Source organism: Simochromis diagramma, unplaced genomic scaffold, assembly GCF_900408965.1.
Source record: "Simochromis diagramma unplaced genomic scaffold, fSimDia1.1 OVJJ01000685.1, whole genome shotgun sequence".
Lineage (NCBI taxonomy): Eukaryota > Metazoa > Chordata > Actinopteri > Cichliformes > Cichlidae > Simochromis > Simochromis diagramma.
This window is the reverse complement of record NW_024387477.1, coordinates 15,651,810-15,669,220: the sequence shown is the minus strand read 5'-3', so window position 1 is coordinate 15,669,220 and position 17,411 is coordinate 15,651,810. Positions and strand designations below refer to the sequence as shown.

The following is a 17,411-nucleotide window of genomic DNA, read 5'->3' as shown; positions in this document are numbered from 1 at the left end:
ATGAAAAAGCACAGTGTGGAAAAAAGTTGGTAAAGTCAAAACAAACCGGCTTCAAGGCAGACTGGATAAATTTTAAATGAGGTAATGTTGGAGAACGCAACATTTCCAAGAAAACTAAAGTTGTATAAATTGTCTCCCACCCATCACCTCAACCTTACCCACTTACCCCATGTGCACCTAAATCACACTACAGACAACCTCAGGAGAAAAGATGAGGGACTTTGCCAAGACTCTGAAGAACAAGTTCAGATCAAAGCAGTACTTCACGAAGCACCCGCAGAGAGGTTACCTGCCAGTGCAGTCAGTGCTGGAAGCTGATACCTCAGAGACGTGAGTCCTGCACATAAACACACACAGAACACAGTCATCTCTCTCCTGTCATCTGTCCCTCACTGACTCACTGTTACACCCATACACACTCCTGCTGTTGCAGGCTAATTATCATGCTGACTCACTCAGATGGGTTAAAGAGAAAGCTCTGTGTTCAGGATTAAAATAATGTTAGTCCTGTGATCTCATTCTGGCTCGGGAGCACTGTTCACATGACTGAGTCTCATTTAAAGTGGGAAACAGGCAATGAGACTAGCATCCATTAGATCATCGTGAAGCATTGCTTCAGGCTACGATGTACCCAGGATGATTTACACAATTATGGGTCCAGGTTTTGGCCCATTTTTATGGTCATCTTTTATGACTATTTTATAAATGTCCGAAAAATAAGGATAAAGGAATATCTGTCCTGCCAACTAACAATGAGCTAGAGCTAAAGATTCAGTATATGGTTATAATAGGAGCTTATTAAAAAGGTATGGTCCTGACCTTGCGACATTAAGCCTGCCCTCGTCAGACAAAGTGAAGACCATTAAATTGCCTTTTTCCAGCTAAGATCTCAGTCATATGATAAAGTGCTTTTGGTTGAAGATTACATCTCGGCAATGTCATTTTGCAGCAGCATATAATTATAATACATAAAAACATACTAATCCATAAATTTGCCTGGGGCACAAAATGGAAAAATAATTGGAAACAATGCTTGACCTTCATATTTAGTGATGAAATATATTCACCAGCTTTCATTACGTGTCAGGAGGGGCTTTTTTTCTGTACCCCTCAATTTAGGGCAGCATTATGATCAACATCATGCTGTGCCTTCACACACTCAAGATTCTTAGTGCATAAAGCCATTTTGTTAAAAAGAGCTTACTATACAGATGTCCTCGCTCCTAATCTTCTGATCAACTCATTACTTATGCAGCCCACTCACAAGCCAGAGATGATGGCTTTCAAAACCATCACACATTCTTCCTGTAAAATCACCGGACCTCTGTCAGAATCCCTTTGTGCTTCCCTAAATAAAGTTTTTCCTGAAGTCTCTTTGGTTTGTTGCAGTGGTAGTAGTAGTAGTAGAATGCTAATTTTTCAGTTTTGCTTTTCTGCAGCCACACGTTCATGTTTTGAAAGAGTTAAAAATTGCATCTGTGAAGTATTGACGGTGGCGCCTTTTGTTCCCAGACCGTGCTCCTCGCCCAAGCTGCCCCATGCAGACACACACAGCAGGATTGAACATTATGCCAGCAGGTATGTGGCTTTCTGCACTGTGCTATCTATCAAATCATTACTACAGAGTCTTCTTTCCATTCTCCAAATCAACCACCCCCTTCCCGCCCACCCCCTTACATACATTCACTCCACCCCACTTTTCCCTCTTCTTCTCCCCTTTCTGTTCTCTCACCCTTTAGTCTTTGCCACACTCTAATTGAGGTATTGATTTGTCTGCGTTGTGCACTGTACTCCAGCTAGGATAGAGGCTGTATTACCCAGCGGTTTCCTTCACTCTTATGCGCCACACAAACACAGTGAAGTTTGTGACCATTGTGTGTGTGTGTGTGTGTGTATGTGTGTGTAGAGGTCAGCAGGGCTCAGCGTGCCTAGAAGCTTGTCACTTACTGGGGCAGTGAGCCCATTGGTCACCTGGGAGCTGTCGGTGTGGCTTAGTGTCTGTTTGACAGCATACAGGGCACACCACTGGACTCCCACACTCCTGGCAGCTCTGCCCACAGTGCAGTGTGCATGCACGTGTGTGTGTGCGTGTATATGTGTGTGTGTTTTGGTAAGTGTGCCACTGTGTATTGTTTCCCCTAGGCTCTTACACACAACTGCTTCACACACTGCCAAAACATAGGGAATATGCACCAAAGAGAAAGCAAGCACAATTGTCCTCTTTACCCCCTTTATCTCTTCCCTTTTCCCTCCTCCTATATCTTCTTTGCCCCTTTTTTTTCCTTTTGCTATCTGCAATCTCTCTCTTCTTTTGTCTCCACCCTATTTTGCTGCTTTTTATAGGTATCTCACCCCTTTTCTCTTATTCTTTAACATATTTTCTATTTTGTCATCTTGGATTCAATAATTTGTTTTCAGTCATGCTACAATTTTCTGAAAAGGCTGTTCAGTCATATTGGTCTCAAGTAGTTTCATTCTGTAGCTGCCACTATCACAGAAATAAACAACAAATAAAGAAAGTGGGGAAAGCGGTCATGTACCTCAGACAACAATCTAATTTGGTAAAAGTAAGACACATTTATTTGCAAATTTTCAATCTCCTGAGAATATTTTAGAAAAATGTGCACAGTTGGAAACATTTTCTCAGAAGCAAACATTGTTTCATTGTAACATAATAATTTTGCATGTCTTTAAACTATATATGTTTCTCATGTCTGTTTTCTGCATATAAAATAATGACTTTGGGCCCCTCACCATTTTGCAGCAATGGAGTCCCAAAATAGTTAAATGATTTATCTTTCAAATTAATAAATGGTGTCTCATCATTGATGAGACACTATAATGTGGTTCAGTAGTACACAACGCACATTGTCTCCATACTTACTTAATCATTTTGTGGCAAATATTCAGCAAGGAAACATTCTTCAGTGATGTTGATCCATATTGACATGATAGGATCACACGTCACCAGCTCTACCACACCCCTAAGATGATCTATGACTGAGATCTGGTGGCTGTGAAGGTCATTTGAGTACAGTGAACTCATTGTCAGCAGTACTAAGATAATACCTAGTATGGTTGTGTGTAACAAGCAGTTCTTTAGAGTTATTGCTGTCTTTATAACATCTCAAAGAGGTCTATTCATTCTTCTCTGACCTCTGATATCAACAAGGCATTTTTGCCCAGAGAGCTGCCACTCACTGGATATTTTTCTTACTTTCAGACCATTCTCTTTAAACCCTAGAGATGGTTGCGTGGGGAAAATCCAAGTATATCAGCAGTTTCTGCAATACTTACACCAGCCTATCTGGCATCAACAACCATACCACGTTCAAAGTCACTTAAATCACCTTTCATCCCCATTGTGGTGCTTGGTTTCAGCACAGAGGCACTAAAAGCTGCATAACACTTTCAATGCATGTGCAACACTCATTACTAGCATCAATTTGTTTATTTGCAATAGTAAAACAAAAACCTTTCTACAAATTATTCCTAAATGTGTTCAACAGTGAATACAATTCTTTACACAGATGTTTATATGTCTAACTCTATATCCACACAAATGGGTCAAGCTGTTATGGTGTTATCATTATCTTATCAACCACTTAATATTACACACCAGGTGTTTTTCATTGTTGTAACATGAACGTTTTAAGTGTAGGTTTATTGGTAAGCACTAAAAAACTGATTGCTGTATAGCTATGTACAATTTCGTTTTACTGAGTTCAAATCCGAGAGGTGTTTTTGCCCAACTTGCCATCTCGAGCCCTTTGTTAGCTCTGGTGAATTACATACTAATGCGGGGGGTTTTCAGCTTTTCCATCCACATGTATTGATGGGATCTGAGCAAGAAAAATGAACCCCAAACAGTTTTAAAGGTCTCCTGTTATGTTTTTGTCTGTGCATGAGTGAACGGGCAAAAGGAAAAAATGAATGAATTATAAGGGATGATAAACGCTTCTAAATCGATGGTGCTACAGTTCGACAGAAGAAAAAAGACAGCAGTGAGCTGACTCATATGTTCTCACTGAGAACTATCAAAAAAAAAAAACAAGTAGACAGAACTTATGTATGGCAATAGTGACTGTTTTATTCATACATTAGCAACAAGATTGCTCCCTTCCTTCTCCTTTCTTTCTACCTGTAAATAATATATAAGGCAGGTGTGTTGGGAGTGATATACATGGTAATTCATGCCATGCACGTATACAGATGTCTTCAGCAAGACGAGCAACGGCAACGCCAGTGGTTTCAATGCTCAGGCCACTGCATTCACTGCATATGTTTGGGACTGTGCATGAATGAATGGGCAAATGAGAACGCAATGAATTATAAAGAATTGCAAATGGCTCTAAATGAGAATAGGCAGTCGCACATTTATTCACAAAAAGGAGAACTGTGTAAGCCCACTCGTATGTTCCAGCATCATCTGAGCACCATCATAATAAGAGTAGACGCGCTTTATTGTGGTGGTGTTATTTTATTTGTACTCTGGCAGCAAGAGGAGATCTTTATTTCATTCTCCGTTACCTTTTTTTTTTACTTCCTTCCTTACTTTTACTGTCAGTTAATGTAAGATAAAAGGGGGAAATTGTTCTTATTTGAGTTCTTTGAATTTTCAGTTTCAAGTTTGGATAAAATCTCTGTCAGTTCAGTTTGTCTAGTATTTTTCCTTTATGATGGCATATTGTGTGTGTGTGTGTGGGGGGGGGGGGGGGTTGGGTTTATCTAGGCACAAACCCCGCTGGAACACAAAACCACCAACTGCACGGCAAAACAAGACAAGAGTGCGCTCTTTCATCAGCATATTATATGTTTCTAAGCACAAATGACAACCTTAAAAACATGGCCAGGGACTGCAGATGAAGATTTGCCCATGGCTTACACTACTACAATAAACATAGAAATAAGCAAAATTCTGAAAATAAGCAAAATGATAAAAACGCAATCCATGCCGCATATTCTACAGTCATCTCAGAGGAAGAGTACTTGAAGTTTCAGGTTAGAACAGTCAGTAAAAAACACAGTGCATCTGCTTCCTCCTCTCGCACATCCTCTCTCACTCTCAATTCAATTTCATGCAATTTCATAGCACAGGAAAGTGCAATAAACAATATGAACAGTAATATAACAATATGAATGTTAATATAAGATTAAGATTTCTATATTAGTGCATATCTTGTGTATGAGTGTGTGGAGGCGTGGATTGCCATTCAGTTCCCCTCTGGTTGTAACACGTTTTTTCCAAACTGTGCAACAGACATGAGGTCTGTCGCTTTCGCTAAGGATTATTTCTAGTTTTCAGTAGTTATTAAACTGTTAAAATCTGTTAATATTGATATGAGGACTTTATTTCTTTCATCATCGCCACTGCTGTGATGAAAGCAGTGGGGTCTTTAATAAAAAAAAACTTGTTACATTAAAAAAAGAAAGTAAGATAAGATTTTTCTAAACCATAGTATCCCTCTTCTCCAGCCCTCGGCCCTTTGCTCACATTTCTTATTTCTTATTTTTTACATTAATTCATGAGGCTAGAACACATGTAAGCGCAAGAAACTTGAACAATACTGTCTCCTATTTCTTTTTGCTCTTTCTTGTCTCCTTTGCTGCTGTTCCTGACTGAAGCTTGAGGTCTGCGGCGGTTTTGTGATGAATAGTGTTGCAGACTGAATTACGAGCGGTCGGGTTCACAGGCTGGGCCTCCTGTAACAGGCCATGGATAAATCCTGCATTTCTCAGTATTATGGTCTCATAGAAAACTGGAGAGAAATGGAATCTTATGTGGATGCACCTGACAACCTCTACATCATTCATCCCCACTTCTACCATCCCTCACTCCTTCACCTGACCACACACTGCGAAAGATGACTCAGCATGTAGCGTGTCGGTGTGTGAAGAAGACTATTTTAATGTGGCAAATCTGTGTGTATTTATGTGGGCAGGCACAAGACTCGTAGCACATTTGCATCAGTGGGCTGCTTCTTCATGATGATTAATATCCTGACTTGAAGGACAAAGCTAAAGAGGTTAAAGCTGCAGCGACGCTTGCGGTGCAAATAACAACTTTGTTGTTTGACCGCCGATTTCAACCCACCCTTTAATCATGGATCGCTATTATAAGTCATTACCCTCTGATATTCAGCAGACTGCAGCTGCTTGTGATGAATTGACTTTCTGGTGTTTCCACTTTCATGCAGCCAGCTCGTGCATGCCTCTTATTTATATCACATCTTCCTACATATTTTTATAATGTGTGGGAAAGAGTGGATACAATTGTATTTTAAAGTGTGTGCTGCTTGTAAGAGATGAAGATGGGGCACAAAGCACCTATTTTTTGTTAATTTTTTGAGCTACTTATTTTCTTATGCTGATGTGTACAATATGGAACATTAATAAACCATTTAAAAATTATTGATTGTTGTAAATGTGTTATGGAAGGCAAGAAGTCATTTTTATAAACTTTTCTATGCAGTACTGTAGGTGTATATTAAAAATAGTATCACACTGAGCTTACAGTAAACATTCTATCTATCAGTGATGTTTTTGGTATTATTAATTTTCTAAGCAGAATGCATGTTAACCATTATATTTAATTATTGATTTCAGTCAACGACATATAGCGATGGTAGCAACCTGTCATGCACAGTCCTGCTCTTTCTTTTTCCCCCAGAAAATGCTGTTCAGAATCTTGCAGTACTCAAAGACATGTTAGCCTGTTAATTGCACAGTAGGTACACTCACCTACCTGTTGGGTCTACCTGCCCCTGCCTTGCCCATCTTGCTGTGATTTCTGTAGGACCCAATTTTCTTATGTATTCCATTAAAAATCAGAAACCTAATTTTCTTTTCTTTTCATTTTTTGCCCTGCCACAGCACATTTTATTTGGTGTTGTAGTAAAACAGCTTACAGAGCAGCATGTACAGTGTAGCTGACAGTCAGCAGGATATAATGCAGAAGGGAAGCGCTGTCCTTGGTGCTGAAAAACCACAGAGCACCTGACACACTGTGGCCTTACACACACCGCTGATGCTGTCTGTGGTGCTGGACAGTAGCACGTTTCTAAAAGGTTTTTTTATTGCCTGTATGCGAGTAGACAATGTACAATAAAGTTTTATGCATGCTCCTTGTGGATAGTTTTATAGCTTTTACTCTACTCTATTTTTGCCACTCTGCAGTCTTGTTAGTCAAATGCACCTGCGCACCTTACTATCCAGGCTAGAGGTCCTACATGCACAGCTTAAAATAAGTTTTGATTATTTGTTTAAAGCTTGTGTTTGATGAAATATATTTTTTCTCAGTGTGTGTGGCAATAAACATAATGTGTTGCTTTTCCTTTTTCATTAAGTTTACTGATCTCACTCAATATTTCTCTTTTGGGTGTTTGTGTACCTGTGTCAACTGCGTGTATATTTGACATCCTGTCCTTGGTGTGCGTGTGTGTGCGTTTGTGTGTTTGTATACATACAGATTGGCGGAAATGGAGAGCCAGAATTGTTCATTCTTCACGGATAGTCTGTCTCCTGATGAAAGCCTGTGAGTATGCCACCACCCCCACCCTACAAACCCTGTCGTTACAAGCACAGCCTTTCACAGGGATTATGTGTGCGTTTTGTGTGTACACTCTTTTCTCGCGATGCTTCGACTGTCTCTGCGTTTGTTTGTGCGCACAGACTTGTACATGTATGTTCAGCTCTTTGGGTAAAATTGGGTAACCGCATAAATAGTCAGCCACATAATAAAAATGACCCACAGCAAGCAGTGTGCACACACTTTCCATTCATCATACACATGCCCGCTGCGATTAAGGTCTGTGGCTGTGTGTAGATGCACAAAGCGTATGTGTGAGTGCCTGCAGAAGCTGGCTGAGTGGCTGGCAGTGGCGGGGTTACAGCAGTGAGAGGAATAAGGATGTTTGATGTGAATGAGGCAGCCAGTCCTCATTGTGGAAAGCTGAGAAAGTGCCACATGGAGAGAGTGGTTAGGGTTGTTTGAGATCATGATTTTCTGTGTGTCCATGTCTTATTTTGTTGACACCGCTGTGGGCTGTCAGCCATTTCCTCCTTCTCTGAGATGGTTCTGCTTTAAAGTTAAGGTTGTAGCTTTGCCACATACACACTTTAGAGGTCTGTGTAATGTGTGTGAGTGCAGTGTGAAGTGTGCTTATTGTACCTTTCCACATGTGTTTTGTGTTAGTCTGCTCTCAGAGAGTGATGTGACTGATGATACATTAAGAGCTTGTTTTAAACTCAGAGAGAAGTAAAAGACTTGGAAGCCAAAAACTTTTCAGTACTGATATTTCTGCTTATCAAACCTGCGTTCATTGTCTTTGTTGCTATGTGCATGCATCTAGTGTGTTGCTTGGATGGAGCTGTGTCACACAAATGTATATACATGCATATAGTTTTTGCATCTACACTCTGTCTCTGGATTATTCTGTGCCCGTGTGTTTGTATGCATGGCATTTCACTTCTTCCCCTTATGTGCAGCTGTGTTGCTTCCAGCTTTTGTGCCCTTGTATCTTCTTGTTCTTATTCTGCACACCCGTCCTTCTGTCTGTCAATGCTTCTTTTTTTTTTTTTTCACTTTTTTCCTGCTGCACGGCTCTGTGCTATCGGTGCTTCCAGCTGGTGTGTGCTTGGCATCCTGCTGTTTACTGTCCTGAACCACCGTTCCTGCATGCTCGGCCTTTACCTCCACCTGTATATATTAATCGCAGTTTAATGTTGTCAGGTAACAGGCATGCAAGTCAACTAAGCCCAAGCACATATGAGTTGGGTCATTTAGACCCACATTGTCTCATCAATGCACCTGAAGGTTAAGTATCAGAGTATCAGAGTAACTCAGCTCAGGCGTCATGTCTTTCCTTGATATGAATGCCTCTCATTTAACTTTGGCTGTACAAAGTGGTTTGCCTGGGCAATAGCATTATTGCAACATAAACTGACAACAACACATATCCATTTATCGTTTAATAGCCCTAGGTATGTTATCATAGATTTGAACATTACGTTTTTGTTCCAGTGTCAATAAAATGTTATTGGACATTAATATCTGAGCAATATATTGTGCAGCTTAAGATGTACCTTCCATTTTTAATAAATGTGAGTAGGTGTTAAATGGTCTGGTGAGCAAGTTTTATTGCAGAACATTTAATGTTTGGACTGGGAACCTGGCACACTGCTCCAAGCCGCTGTATCCTGTCTGGTTTCATTGTGTCTCGTCCTGTTATGCCTTCCTGTCTTGCTTGCCTTGCTTTGCTTTGGCCTGTCTGCTCTCCCATGCTCTTGGTTCTGCTTTGTGCTGCTGGTGGCTGTGTGCTGGTGGCTCAGTGTGCTGTCTCCTGTGTGGGGGACTCAGGGATGAAGATCAGTACCTCCTGCGTCACTCCAGCCCAGCCCTGGACCATGACTCACCCTGTGGACAGCACATGCTGCTGGCACATTTGGAACACCAGGATAAGGAGCAGCTCCAGTGCACCCTGGCCCGCCTGGAGAACGAGAACAGGTCTGTAGCCAGGAAATAAAGCTGTTAGAACTTTCTCGTCATTCTTTAGAATTCATGTGTTTTCAAGCACAATAAATCCTCCAGAATCCCGTCTTTTAGACATATTTCAACACCAGTTGCATCACATCCAAACACGGAATTTTAAACATTTGAAACGGTGTTTGATCTGATTTGCTTTTAGATATGATCGAGGCTAAGATAAAAATAATGTTTGCTGCAGAAACCTTAAAGTTTGGCTTAACGTTCAATGTTTATAAGTAAAGCTCCCCAGAAGCATTTTACACAAGTATGTTTGCGTGTTTATTTAGAGGTATTACACTCGGTTCAGTATGTCTGCTGTCATTTGCAAACCTCCTGCAGTGAATAAACACATTCATACTCTAAATCCTTTGAACTGCCTGAAGAAAACGAAAAAAAGCAGCATTTTCTGTGCGCATACCTGAGCATTAAGCTTGTAAAACCGCATATTGGTAACATGGAACCACTCATATGTCAACCTTCAGTTTGTCATGCACAAGGAAAACAAAGAGTCTATTATGAATTGTTTGGCTTTAAGTGTAAAACATATCTAAAACACAAGATGTTAATGCTTTTGAATTAGATTTTAGTTACTACAGGGGCAGATATTTTCCATAAATGAAGCAAATTCATTTTTCCTTTCCACTTAATTGGTTACCAGAGGCATCCTTTAGTTGAATGACTCATATGAATACATTTCCCTTGTCCTCAGTTTGGTTGTGACCTTTCTAGACACACAGCAAAACACAGCTACACACACACTTGTGCCCTTTGGGTGTCTGAAACCTTGACCTAGTTCAGTTTTTGTGTCTCTTGTTATAGTGTGCTCTGTTGTCCTTATTAATGACTAAAGTGGTTGCTTTAGCTTATTTTATAGGCTGTTTAGTGGTTTTTCTGATGCTTATAACAGAACAATAAATTAGCAAAAAAAAATTAAGAACTTATTTTGGGTCTCTTTAACCCAAAAAAAAAAACCCAACCTTTTTTTTTTAGCTTTATAAAGAGATGGACATGTGCTTGTATCTAATATAATATAGAATTTACCTGAAATTTTATGATTTTTAATGTAGTGGTACAACCACCTATATTCAAGAACCATCACTTAAATGATCAATTCAGTTCAGTTCAGTTCTGTTTTATTTATATAGTGCCAAAAGTAAAGACCCTACAAGAATACAAAGGAAAACAGAAAAACCCAAGCACTTCCCACTGGTGATAGTGGGAAGAAAAAACATCCTTTTTAACAGGAAGATTTAATATGTATGAAAACATGAATTTCATTAAATGACTGTGAATCAGTTTTTGAAAAAAAAAAATACAAAATTGCATTTACATGTAATTCAGTGATAGCCTGTAAAATATGAAATATGTTTCATATACCTTATCTGGGTATATGAATGCCATGGCGAGCTGCTCAACCTCTGACCATCCACCATTCATTAGAACAGCTACCCTGACTTTCTGGTTTTTGTTTTTATTTTATTTATTTATTACATTTTCTTTTCCAAAGAGATAGTTACAGATAATTCTGCAATTAAATAGACCAGTATGTTGTGACGATCATTTTCCAGCAGCCAAATCAATTAACAATGCATCACAAGTCTATAAACAGTTTTAATAGCGAATCACCACACAAAGCCACTGAATATTCACAGCACCATACAAATATGTGATATGAAAGGCTTCTATTAAAAATGAAGATTGCACTCCATGTGGTTAGTCATCAATAATACATTAGGATCCTGCAGTACTGATTGTTTAATGTGTTGGTATTTAGTAAATCATTCAAATTATTTGTCTCATAAATACAAATGTCAGGTTATAATGCGTTTCTGTTTGTGTCAGTATAATTCTCTAAGTTGATGTTTTGCTTGCTGCACCAACAAGTTGCCTTGACTGTTCTCCTCCATCTGTTGGTCCTCAGGGTGCTGCAGAGCGAGTACAGGCGGCTTAAGTGGAAACACGAAGAGGCGGCATCAGTTCCCATGCTGACTGAGGCTGGAGAAGGAGGTCTCGGTTCACCTACAGCGGAAGGGCAGCAGGACGAGGAGCTCTTGGCTGAAGCACGGGTCCTCCGGCAACACAAGACTCGCCTGGAGACCCGTATGCAGATCCTGGAGGACCACAACAAACAGCTCGAGTCCCAGCTGCGCCGGCTCAGGGAGCTACTGCTACAGGTCAGCGGTACACCTCTGAGGGAGACCTGGAAAGGACATGAACAGTTCCTACAATGGATTTTATTTATTTAAAAACAATACTTGTATGTTTTTATGTGTACTTCTAAGTCTACCAACTAGGTTTTACAGGCAAATACTTCAGGTGCAGATCTTTAAAAAAAAATTATATTAGACAAAGATTATCGCTGTAAATGTAAAATAAATGAATTTAGAAAAAAAGCTATTCAAACCTACCAGGCCACACGTGAAAAACAAATTGCCCTCCTTAAATCAAGAATTAATTGTGATTAACCACATTTTTTGGAAAGCTGCATTCAGTTGAACTATAGCCACGCCCAGGTCTCATTACTGACAGACCTGTTGAATCACAAAAAGCTTAAACAGAATCTGTCTAACAGACTGAAGTGAAGATCTTTGGGAACATATTCTGTGTGCTGATGAGACAAAAGCTGAATTTTGTGGAAGGCCCGGGAATTCTGTTCTCTACCAGAAAATCCCAGAAGAGAATGTCCTGCCAGCTCAAGTTCAGTTGGGTTATGTAGCAGGATAATAATCAGAAACACACTAACAAGTCCACATCTGAATGGTTAAAAAAGAAAAATTGAAGGTTTTGGAGTGGACTTGTCAAATTCCCAACTTAAATCAGACTGAGATGTTTGGCATGATCTCAAACAGGCCGTTCATGCTTGAAAATCCTCCAGCGTGTGTGAATTAAAACAAATCTGCAAAGACGAGTGGTTTGCAGCGATGTGAAAGACTCATTGCCAGGTATCACCAGCACTTGATTGCAGTTCTTGCTGCCAAGAGTGCCACAACCAGTTATTAGGTTTAGGGGACAATTAGGTAGGTTTGGATATTTTGGATAGAGGACAAATATTTTGGCACAGCACTGTATAGTTCTTGCAGATTTCTGTAGCTGCAGTTTAAAAAAAGGGGCACAGAGGGAAATTTAACCTCACCAGTTTTCAATATTTGTATTCCTCACAGACAGCACAGATAGCAAAGTTCTTGAAATACACTTATAAAAGTACAAAAAAGGCACACAGTGTTCATTTAAAAGAAGGAATGGGAGTACAAAGAAGTACAGTATGGAAGGAGTTAAGAAAGAGGATAAGCCTTAATACACTCTGGAGCATCATATAAAAGGATTTACTGCGGTGTAAAGGAAAGGTGTGGCAAAGAGATAGGCGAGTGGGAGCTGACACTCACAGTTACTGGTTACTATAATGGCAATGTGTAAATTGTTGTCAGTGGGAGTATCTAAACTGCACACTCAGGCCACAGAATAAAGAGAAAATGAAGGGAATAAATGACAGTAGGAGAAAGAACAGGAACAGGATCTGCATCTTCAGGTTAAAGAGAGCAAGAGGCACATATTCCTGGGTTAAAAACATAAAGGGAGGGAAAAAAAGCTATTTGAATTCTTTTCTCTGTGGACCTATATCACAGTTTCATTTCCTCAGAAAATAAAATCTGTAGAATCTGCAGTCTGTAGTCTCTAGAAGTATATGTATGAATCCCTCCCAGTCTCTACAGAGACTCCTGTTTTGCAGCAGCTACTGAACTTACTCACCTCTGGAGTATTGCCACAGTGTTGCTAAAAACAATACGAACCATGGGAATGTTGCATATAAGATCTTCGAGAGTTACACTATCCCCCTTTGATTCTGAATTGAGGCATCCATTGTGGTGTCAGTCTGTTTTCTGCAATGCTTGTCTGTGCAGTGCAACTCCCTTTGGCTTTTACCTACCTATCAAAGCACAAATCACAGTAACCTGATGAACAGCTGTTGGGCAAAATTGCCTTTTTAAATATTTTTTCTCTGAGTTCTCATTTGCGGACTGCCGGCTGCCATTAAACATCACATTCATTGCTATCTGAAAGGCAAAATGACTCTGATGTCTGAAATATGATAGATATGAGGGGTTATTTAGAAAGAATGGTAATAAGTCTCTCCCAAAAGCAGCCCAAAGATGATTCAGAGGCCAATGGATCAGAACCATCAACCCTGTCTTCTCCTGTGTCTGGAGGAGGACACCATGGGGAGCCAGCTAGCAGAGAGACTACAGACACTGAAGCAGCAGGTCAGTGGCATGCAGCCAGGCTAAGATGAGGGCTTGACATATGCATGCATGCTAAATGTAAAACCTTATCTTTTCACCGAGAAGTAACATTTTCTGTGGCGGCTTGAATCCGTGTGTGTGTGTGTGTGTGTGTGTTTGTGGCAGGAGATGATTTGGAGCATGAGCAGGACACGGTGCTGCAGCTCCAGGAGGTCATTGAGCAGCTGAGAAACGTCTTCCCTTCAGAACCTGGTGAGTTTGTTTCGGCTACATGGATCTTTGCTGCTGTAGCACTCCACACTTCAGAGACAGCTTCTTTGCTCCCCCCATGGCCCTTGGGACCGTGAGAGATGGAGAGGAGAGCAAATATGTACTAGTGTGGATCGATAGAAGGGGAGGGGGTAGGGATGGAAAGATTGAATGGCAGAGAAGAGAAGTAAGATAAGAGGGCGACTGCAGCAGAGAAAGACAGAGCGTGTCACTGTCACACACTTTGCCACAGTGCCCCACTGCATTTAAAATGCAATTTGCTGGGCAATCCAAAGCCTGCAATTTGAACAAAGAAAGGGATTATAATAATTATAGCCTTCTTAGTTATAACCAAGAACATTTCCTTGGTCCTTTGCATGTGCTCCTAAACTTGTTAACCCTTTTCTTTTCTTTAAATTCTCTTTTATATCCTAATTTCAGGCACCACATCACACATCTAACCCTGAGTGTGCCTGGAGGAGCAGAAAGAAAGCCTGAAAGAACGCCTGATGGCAGAGGGAGGAGCTCTATGCAGCTGAGGTCAGGCCACAGTACACCAGGCCATGTGACCACTGCAGCGGCAATGATACTTAGAGCTAACCCTCTACTGGAATTTTGTGCACTAAAAGCCTTTTTCATGCAAACTGCTAAAGGCTCACGCTGATGTCCTTTTGGCCAGGCTGTGCTTCATAGCTTCAGTGGCGCAGCCTGACACCATGTTAACGAGCCAAAGGAAACTAATGTTAGCAGCAGGTCAGGGAGAGACTAAAGTGATGGAAAATGCCCAGCCAAGACACTGTGTTTACCAGTATTTGTGTAGTCATTCAGAGGTGGGAAGCTTTATATCAGTCTGCAGCACAAATCGGACCTTCTGTGAAAAGAACCTCAAAAAAATGCAAAAAGGGGAAAAGGAAGGACATCCATTGTTTCTATCAAAATGCCTGTATCTTCAGTGTGTGTTTCCCCCCCCCCTCCTGAATGTGTTGTCATGGTTGTTATTTTTGTATTTTGAAACAAGGAGGTGAGCTAAAGCTTAACCGTGTAAGCTAGATCAGGGCTGGGCTGACTACATTTTATGTGGCTGCGTGGTGCAGACTGTCAAGGAGCTGACAGCACCCACAACGGGCTTATTTACTTTTTCAGAATGACACATTATCAGTTAAATCCATGACTTATTTGAGACAGCCAAAGTGCCCGCTAGCACAGCGCCTCTGTATGCACACACTGTGTTCCTCTAATCCTGTCTCACTGCTTGTCGTACTCATTGCTTGCCTCTCCTAAGTGAGCCCTTTACACCCATAGAGCACTAACTGCACTCAGTGTATGTGCACACACGTATGCTGCTACACACGCACCCCTATTTGCAATACCCCCCACGCATCCACCCACATTATGCACAAATAACCAAATGGCTCCCTGCATGATCGATAACATGTGCTGTGATGTATCGCCAGAAATACACCGTAGGCCAATTTCATAAAAATGGAGATCTATTTCATCTTGAAGGATATAAACAAGTTCTCAGTGGTAAGCCAATTTGTTTTGTGAATGGGATTGTGTTTTGTTTAGGAAATGTCTGCTGATGAATATCAGCATGCATGCCACTGCTCTGAGATCTTAGGGTTCTCCTGCTATGTGCAGACAGAAGGAAGGAGCTCCTAAAAGTTAAAGCTCCCCCACCCCTCGATATGCTAATTCCAAAAACTACAGGGGGGGTATAAGGCACACCAAGATAACCCAGTCCCACACCAGCTCCATTCTTAATAATCCCTTCATTCCATGTAGATTTGAAAAGAACAGTAGCTACTGACTCTGCATGTGTCATTTCCCCTCATGTTAATGCATACTTAATTGCTTTTAGATTTACAAAAGGATGTGTCGTTGATATGGTTTCACCCTCATCGTATCAAGCTCATAGGGTGCATTTTGTTCTAAACATAGCACAGTCAATTAATGCCTTAAAACCAAGCTGAATCCATAAAAGACAAGAGTTAGTCTTTCTCCACGTTTTCTTTCTTTTTTTCATTATGCTTTAAATTCAGGGAAGGAGGTTGCGTCAGGAGTGTGTTTGTGCACTAGTGTCTGTCAGTCCCCGGACAGACCTGTGGTTGATTGGAAGTGACAGCTGGAATGGAAAAGTGTGGATCACAGCATGTGAGCATCCATAGGGTGAAACCGGTTAAATAAGGCTTGTATGAGTGAACCCATGGTGCCGGGTATGCTTGGAGGGAGTAAAGATCTAAGAGACAAGAGAGGAAAGGCATAAAAAAAACAATCCATTTATTGCTTGAGGGCTGGTGGGAGAGATCCACTTTGATGTGCCTGCCACAGCAAAATCTCCAGAAGCAGGACTAAAGTTTGCCTGAAACAATGAAGCTGTGGTTCTGTGTGTTTCTCCGTACTCAAACCACCCCATTCTCATATACATTGAAGAATCCATGCTAAACTTTAAAAATATCATTCTGACCCCACATACATGAGTTTAAAACCCATGTGCTGCATTCATTATGGGATCTTCCTCCAGGCACATAGCACTCGCATTTGACACCATCCTCCTCAGCACTCGTTGCCTGTTAGTTTTGATACCGTTGCTAGGGAACTGCCCCCAAGGACAAAGCTCCACAGGTTTGCAAGTTGGAAACGTGATGTGCCATTCATAATACAAATGCTAATAGCCTTAAGGGAAGCAAGAGAGGCCCTTGGTTCCCAAACACAGCTCTCCTTTTCTTCACGTCCACCTCCACTGAAGCCTGCCACTGTTAAGCTGCTGAAGATAGTCATTACTATTTGTTGAACCCATCTCCGCATCAGCACTGCTTGAGAATTTGTTTTGTTAAAGCTCTCGCAACTCAGAACAAAGAGCAGCTGCACAGCTCGTGGGAGAAAAAAAAAAGCCATGACAAGCGATGTTTATTCATAGACATTTATCTATTCGTATTTACACATCTCATTACACAGTGATGATTATCCAGCTCTCAGTTGCTCCATACGTTTCTATGTGGGTACACAAGATGATGGCGCAGTGACAGGTTGTGAAAAAGAAGGGGAGACAACCCCCCCAGTAGGACTGCACATCAACAGCTGTCATGTTTATTTTAACTCCATATAGTGGCGAAAGAATGACACAAACATATACGCACATAGACTAGGTAGTTATACTACAGGGTTACATTGCAATTCACAGTTTGTCCCAACATTTCACTCTGCTGCTGCTCGACACCGCCATCCAAATAAATGATGATGCGTGACTGTGTGATCATCTGAGGTCTCATCCGTGTGCACATTTCTTTACTCCTAGTGGCTTCCTGTTTTGCCCCACACACACTAACACACACTGCTCCCTGTGGGATGACTGAAGCCGGGTGAAAAAAGGTTCTCTACATAAGCCGGAGTCACCC

The 17,411-nt window shown here is 41.0% G+C and overlaps 1 protein-coding gene across 4 annotated transcripts in view; it reads left to right on the top strand.

Annotated features, from left to right (window-relative positions):
* The window catches only part of drp2 (dystrophin related protein 2), a 167,436-nt gene extending 150,059 nt beyond the window's left edge, over positions 1 to 17,377 (top strand). For 2 of the 4 annotated variants that reach the window (XM_040015882.1, XM_040015879.1), the window contains 8 exons: positions 194 to 330; positions 1,513 to 1,578; positions 7,469 to 7,534; positions 9,359 to 9,505; positions 11,448 to 11,700; positions 13,665 to 13,785; positions 13,930 to 14,016; positions 14,455 to 17,377. In XM_040015882.1, coding sequence (XP_039871816.1) covers positions 194 to 330; positions 1,513 to 1,578; positions 7,469 to 7,534; positions 9,359 to 9,505; positions 11,448 to 11,700; positions 13,665 to 13,785; positions 13,930 to 14,016; positions 14,455 to 14,474 — 897 coding nt within the window. In that variant the 3' untranslated portion in view covers positions 14,475 to 17,377. Of the gene's footprint in view, positions 1 to 193; positions 331 to 1,512; positions 1,579 to 7,468; positions 7,535 to 8,351; positions 9,506 to 11,447; positions 11,701 to 13,664; positions 13,786 to 13,929; positions 14,017 to 14,454 lie in introns of those variants that run through there. The other 2 variants (XM_040015880.1, XM_040015881.1) reach the window with 2 other exon arrangements.
* Positions 17,378 to 17,411: the final 34 nt, after the last annotated feature.